At 38.4% G+C, this 7,300-nt stretch overlaps 1 protein-coding gene across 4 annotated transcripts in view; it reads left to right on the forward strand.

Annotated features, from left to right (window-relative positions):
* ldb1b (LIM-domain binding 1b) overlaps nucleotides 1-3,435 on the forward strand; it is a 28,253-nt gene extending 24,818 nt beyond the window's left edge. For all 4 annotated transcript variants that reach the window (XM_004538985.6, XM_004538986.5, XM_004538984.5 and 1 more), the window contains 3 exons: nucleotides 106-229; nucleotides 322-470; nucleotides 1,227-3,435. In XM_004538985.6, the coding sequence (XP_004539042.1) occupies nucleotides 106-229; nucleotides 322-470; nucleotides 1,227-1,457 (504 nt within the window). In that variant the 3' untranslated portion in view covers nucleotides 1,458-3,435. The remainder of the gene's footprint in view (nucleotides 1-105; nucleotides 230-321; nucleotides 471-1,226) is intronic.
* Nucleotides 3,436-7,300: the final 3,865 nt, after the last annotated feature.

Raw genomic sequence — 7,300 nt, forward strand, 5'->3', positions numbered from 1 at the left:
AACACCAGCTGATAATGCTGGTAATAAATCAAGCGGAGCATCTCTAATTACCTTGAAAAATGGGTAATCACTAACCTGTGGCATCTCCTCTGTTCCTTCCTCTAGCTGTGTGTGATTTTGGAGCCCATGCAGGAGCTGATGTCCAGACACAAGACCTACAGCCTCAGCCCCAGAGACTGCCTCAAGACCTGTCTGTTCCAGAAATGGCAGAGGATGGTGGCACCACCTGGTAGGTGAACCGCATGATTAGATAGGACACGCAGACACGTTGATATGTGGTAACTGGATGTATAACTTTCTCTCTTTATTCCTTATCTGTAGCTGAGCCATCAAGACAAGCCCCTAACAAACGGCGGAAGCGTAGGATGTCAGGCGGCAGCACCATCAGTGGAGGAGGAGGAACTAACAATAACAACAACAACAAAAAGAAGAGTCCTGGTAGTGGCTTCCCACTGTCCAGCCAAGTTCCGGTGAGTGCTCTGGTGCCATCTAGTGTCTATCATTTGAGCAGACATTATCATTTTGCTCTTTGATAAACTGCTCCATGGATTTGCTAAGGAGAGTTCAGATAATCGTGGCAACAAAAAAGCGGGACTCAATAAACCAAAGTCATTCTGTGTACAAAAATATGAGGACTGACTCAGATTCTGTAATCCTAACCCTAACTAAAACACAGTTGAAACATCTTGTTACTGACTGAGCTAGTAGAAGTACAAATGTCACTTTTAAACCCTCTCATGTTTTTGCAAACACCTCATCAGGGTTCATTCTTGTTTTGTTTAACTGTAAGATAAACTTGTGCCATTTAATGCATTTTTAATATAGCCGGGAAAAGTTACTAATAGCAACCCAGGAAAATAAAAGCACTGTGCTATGACTTTTGGGTGAGTTCCATACTTTCATTTTCATGGTAGAAAATGTATTAATTTTCTTTAAATTCAGTTGTTGTCATTAGTCTATAGCCATTACTTTTGGAATTAACATTTTAGATGTTGCTTGACTGTAATCAGGTCAGAGCAAGTGTTTTAACAGTAAATACATCTTTATTATTAACAGCTGGTTGGTCAAAGTTCCTGCCAAAACTACAGCAGGTGCAAATGAGAGGTGGCTTTACAGGGGGGGATTCAGAGGCACTAAATGCATCGCTTGTGTGATATAAAATCGTATGCCATCTGTTCTAAGATATTCATGTGGTCTGATTGTTGTGCTGTTTTGTAACTCCGTAGGATGTGATGGTGGTGGGAGAGCCCACTCTGATGGGAGGGGAGTTCGGCGACGAGGATGAGCGTCTGATCACACGGCTGGAGAACACACAGTTCGACGCTGCCAATGGCATAGATGACGAGGACAGCTTCAACAACTCTCCGGCGCTGGGCTCCAACTCGCCTTGGAACAACAAGGCTCCTTCCAGCCAGGAGAGCAAGAGCGACAACCCCACCTCACAGGCATCACAGTAGAGCCCAGAGCCCCGCATCCTCAACCTAACCCCTCCCTGTCACTCCTAGGCCCCCACCCCACCTCAATAGCCATGACTGCAACAGTAACAGTCCATCATCTGCTCTCCAATCCAAACACCACTGTAGCGCTCAGATTCAAGCACAGGTAGCCCGAGGGGGCTCGGACTGTTTTGCCGAGCTGGAGGAAGTTTCACAACTTCGATTATTGCGGTGACTTCCTGATAATTAGGCACTGTGTCCCACCTCTCGCTCCCTTTTCGTCATTTCATAGACAAAAAGTCCCATCTGCTCTTGCCAATTTTCAGTTTTGGATGGCAACCGGGTAGCACGAGTGATGATTTAGTCCAGGGGAGAACTGTGCACGCTAAAGTATCCATACTGAAGTTCACATGTAGGAACAGGTGGGGTGGAGGGGAAGGTGGCAGTCGGGCTTCAAGATGGTGGCGAGTCGCTTAGGGACGACTCGTCCACTCCTACGCTAAACATGCCTCTGGATTCTGGTCTGCTCTGCTGATGTGCGGGTCGCCCATAACGTTTGTTAATAGAGTGTGTGTGTGTGTGGGTGTGCGCTTGCATGCGTGCGAGTGTGTGTTTGTGAAAGTTTTGAGAAGAGAAAAGCAGCAGCGTGAGTTTAATGGTGGCTTTGCTGAAGCAGATGGACCAGGATTTAGAATCGGTATGTAAAACCATTTGAAATGAACACACTAATAAGAGAGGTGAAATGTGGCACTAGGGAAACATCAAACACACAGACGCGTGCGCGCACACACACACACAACCACACATAATGATCGAAGGATTTTGAGTCCCCCTAGTGCCCAAATATCTCTGATTAGACTACAGTGAATGCAGTCTTTCAAACAGAACATTGACAACACACACACATGCACAGTCTTACACACACACACACACAGTTACACATTTTAAGAGTTTTTATACAGTATATATTTCCCTAGAATGTTTTTTAATTTGTATTAAACGCCTTCATTTCAATTGTTACTTTTTTATTTTCTACCAATACTGAAAAAGCTACAGACCAAGGAGCAACACAGGACTTTTATCCCTTCCCCCTCTAAAATATATTGTTTTTATCTTTTATGTTTATAAAAGAGAAATACTTTAGTGTGGATGTTTTTATTTTGTCTTTTTGTTCCTTTTTTTTTTTTTTTTTTTTTTCCTTTTGAGATTTGAATTTTTGTGTATTTGTGCTTGTATATTTAAGGTAGTAGCAAAGTTCTGTCTGACTGTAATAAAATGTATTCTTACTTAGATTTACCTAAAGCCATCCCAATCTAATGTAAAGAAACAAAAATAGGAAAAAGGAGAAAATTCATGAACCCGTCCCCTCTACCTTCCCACCTGCTCTCTTTCCTCCTCCCTCTTTTTTAAAAATGTAAATTACAACTCCCCCTGGGGGTACAATGCCACCATAGAGAGATGGTTTTACTGTTTATTTTCTTTAATTTATTCAGAAATTCAGTCATGTATTCATCTATACAGAAAGTGATTTTTTTTTCACTTAACATTCACAATTTTGTGTATTACAACTTGATGTCAAGTGAATGTGCTCGCTGAACTTTAGTTATCCGGTGACTTTCATGTTTCGTCACTGGCTAAACAGATTTTTTGTTTTAAGAAGTTTTCTGTCTAAATTGTCTTTATTTGTATTCATAACCAGAATCATACACATCTTCTTAAACCAGCCTCACATTGAGTTCAGTCTGCATATTTGGTAGCAATGCTGAGTCTGTAAAGTCTAATAAATGAACAGCTGAAGCTCTGTCATTGTTTTGTACATTTCCATTTTGTTACTGTTGAATCCAGCAGCAGTTATGACTGAGTTTGAATGGTGACTTGTACCTTCTCCAGACCCTGTAGGAAAATCATTGTTTGATATATATTTTTTTGATTTGGTTAGTTTCTGCCCTTGATAATTAATGTATGGTACCAATAAAAAGATACATTTTCACTTTAAAAAGCTTCTTTGTAGTTGATTGTACTAAATTTTACACTCAAAGCTTATTTAAGCCAACACTGTTTTTTAGTTGCATGTTGTGTCCTTTTGGCTTACATAATTTTAAACAACATTATGTAGTGAATATTTCGCAAACACAAAACAGCTTAAACCCTGTTGCATATCTGGTTACTGTTTATTGAAAGCTTATTTTTGGATAAAACTTACACACTTTACTTTGTGTGTTACATAGACTGATCTGCTTTCATCTCAAGACAAGTGAGACCATATAAGCTAAAAAGCATAAGAAAATGACTCATCAAACACATGATCAACTGCCTGGTTTAGGAAAAAGTGCAGTTACAGCAATATGTTTCATATTTTCCGCTTTCGATCACAACTCGAAGACTAAGCGGCATTAGATTGCTGTAAAAAAAAAAATGCACTGGAAAAACAACAACAACAATGCCCTTTTGTGCAAGATTACTATTTTAAAGAACTAGAGGCGCTAACTGGACACTTTATTGGGTAGGTTCTCTGGTATATCACGTTATGTAACTTTATGTTAAATTACCTAGAACCTGGAGTATGTCCTCTCTGGAAGTCCATAAAAATGCACCTTCTTGAATTCCACATAGGAGGTGTTGATACTCTGGGTTTCCTTCATGTAAACTGCCTTTAACAGCCTCTCTACATGTTTAGTATGCTGTTTACTTTTGTGGCGCAAGAATAAAAAAATAATTTAGGAACGGTAGCAAATTTTTTTTTGTAGTTGTCAATGTTAAAAACCCTCCAAATCTTCAGAAGATTATTTTGCATTAGTGAAACATCTCAAAAACAAAACAAACAAAAGCAATGGTTTTGAGTTTTCTGCATACAACAATCATGAACCCGTCCTCTCTACCTTCATACAGTAGCCATAGATGCCCGGGGTGAAAAACAGAAAGTGTTGATGACAAATATTTTTGTTGCTCTCCTGCCTGTCTCCTCGGTAGTTTATGAATTATAGTACATCCCTCTGTTTTTTCTGAAACAGACCCTTTAGAGCGCAGCTCCTGTTCTAGGAGCCAGTGTGAATTTGTCTGTCTCACAGGCTTGAAGCTGTCCTTCTGGGTGTCCAAAGCCTGCAGGTATTCTGCCCTACCGGGTGGTTAATGGCTGTCAATCAAGTCTACATGTGCCCTGAAACACACATCTACAATAACATTGATGGGGAGAAGAGAGAACCAGTAGGCTTCTGACACCAAGGAACCAGAGATGTTGCCCTTATTGGTGAGACAGATTTCATATCTGTTCAGAGTGGCAACCAACAGTTCTGTCATTCAGGTTTCATCATCAGTCCTTTGTTTATGTAACAAAACCCCCCAAATCAACATCAATAATGTGCCTTCTTCACCCATTCAGTACCAAAAAGCTTTGTTTTTTTCCAAATTGTTTCCACTTGTATTTACAGAAGTGAAATCAAGAGGCTCACTGTGGGTTACCAACATCCTTCAGACATTTACATACACCCTGCCTACCTACCATCATTATTTTTAAACAGGTATTTATTCCTCTTATTGTGCCACATGGTACCTTCACAGCTATAAAGGCTATCATTTGAGCTGGCCTGGTGTTTGGCTTTGCAAAGTGTAAAATGGGCTGCTGTATTAAAAAATACTAGTTTGGTTTATTTACAGAAACTCTACATGTGAAAGTTTTGCGCCTTTCTACTGTATTCTTTTAATGCACATCAAATGTGCATTAATTTACTTAATTTAAAAACTAAAATATTATTTTTCAAACTGCACTTATTTTTTTGAGACATCTCAGACTTGTCTATATAATAATAGAAAACAATTAAAAAAGAAATAATGCCCTCTGCTGCCTGAAAAGTTTTAAGACAATGGGGTGTGAGGTGTTTTTATCCCATAATTATGGAATGGTTTTACTAGCGTAGCCCACATGAAATCAAATTGACATGTGGATGAAGTGAAACAAGTCTGACAGACACTCATGATAGAAAGAATAACATATGTTAAAGAAATTAGTAATAACGAGTAGTTAGTCTTTTGCGAGGCTCATTGTTTGCAACAGGCTTAATTATAAATGACTCATGAATAAAATGAATCATTGTGCTCTATGGCAGGATAATTATGAACTAATCATTAACTAAAGATTCACTAATGTAGTGTCTCTCACTTTGATCTCTAGTAATTAGTTATTTTCTATTACATACTCACTGTCTATGACGTATTGGTCGATAATGAAAAGATATTATTGATTATTGATTCTTTATCAAGTTCCCTCTTGATTGTTGATAGAGCTCATTGTGATTATTCAGCAGTTTGAACCCAGTGTATAAATAGTGACTCAGGTGTGTAAATGCTCCACTTACATGATTCTGACTATGACTTAAAGCTGGCAAACAACCATGCAAGCATTTATATTTGGATCTTATACCATTCTGATGTACAGAACATTTTAGACCCCTCTTTAACAGTTATTAGGGAAGTACTTTTGAATGATGCATCAAACTGTTCCAGATGAATTCTGTACTTGTTCTTTATTAACTACATTGTTACAATATTGTTGTGTTATTGGATTATCTTGAAATATATCATAGTATTTTTGCATTATTAGCTGTCTGACGCTGCCCACAGCTTCATTTAAAACGTGAAATCTAGTGAAACTCTCTTTCAAAGGTCTTTATGTCTGCTGATGTGTTACAACAGAACTATTGAGCTGTGCTGGCATCAAGTAGCTGGCAGACAGAAATGACTGCGGTAGTGTTTAACTTTCCTTTCTGTTTCATCATCAATTTTAACCTTAACAAAGAGTTTCAAGCAATGAGCACCTGCAAAGTTAAAACCTTCTTAATGTTCTCTCACACTCTATAAACCCAGTTTCTCTCCTCTACTCCTTTCTCATTAGGTTCTGATTTTCTTCCACTCTCTTCCTTCGTCTCCTTCTCTGTCTAATGACGCAGTAAAAGCAGAGCTTGTCTAATTTATTTTGGAAATTGAGGTGGTCCATGTACTCCTTACCAGAAATATTACCCCTTGATTGTAAAAGTTAATTTACCAAAAACGCATGAGGTCAAAATATGGACGCATTAACTACTGTTTTGAACTACAGCCAAAACCATTGGGAAATATATTATCTTGGTCCTGAGAAACAGGTCTACCATAAAGACGGCAAAGCACTTGCTCTAATTCACAGATACAGACAAAATGAACGTGCAGTATGAAGTAGTTAAAAGGGAGTTCATTCATCTCAACTCACTGCATAATTTCCACACAACTCCATAGGAAGCAGTCACATAAATATGACAGAAAACTGCTGCTGAAAAGCCATTAAAAGACTGTAACTTTTACAGAAATAAAACTAAGATGTGAAATTAAGCTCCAGGATTTTAATGTACTGAAAATAAATTACAGTCAGAGGTGGGTAAATGTTTATTTCTGCTACCGCAAGCAATCTTTGTGGTATAAAGAAGAGCTTAATAGTTGGACTGTAATGAAGGCCACAAGCTGAAATGAGCTGGGCAAACAATAAAGTTACATACTTTAAGACAAGCCTTAACCCTTCAGACTGTATGCTCTTCTCTCTGAACCTTTGAGATATGTGAAAATATGCCAGAAAACTCTTAAACATTTATTTGCTGTGTCAATTATTTTTTACATTTACTCATCAGGGGCTTGGACACATTGATACTCTTAAATGCTTAGTGAAACTTTCAATTTTCTATGGACCTAAAATTTCCTATCACTAATTTGATATTAACTGGAACAGACTTATAAAATGATCTTTTCATCGTCTGAAAAAAGGGTGTTTGATTATGTAGTTTTGCTGCTTTTCCTGCCTTGTTTAAAAGCAACATGACTGCCAGAAAAGAGGTCAGGTGACC

The sequence above is a fragment of the Maylandia zebra genome, linkage group LG6 (genome assembly GCF_041146795.1).
Source record: "Maylandia zebra isolate NMK-2024a linkage group LG6, Mzebra_GT3a, whole genome shotgun sequence".
NCBI classification, from domain to species: Eukaryota; Metazoa; Chordata; class Actinopteri; order Cichliformes; family Cichlidae; genus Maylandia; species Maylandia zebra.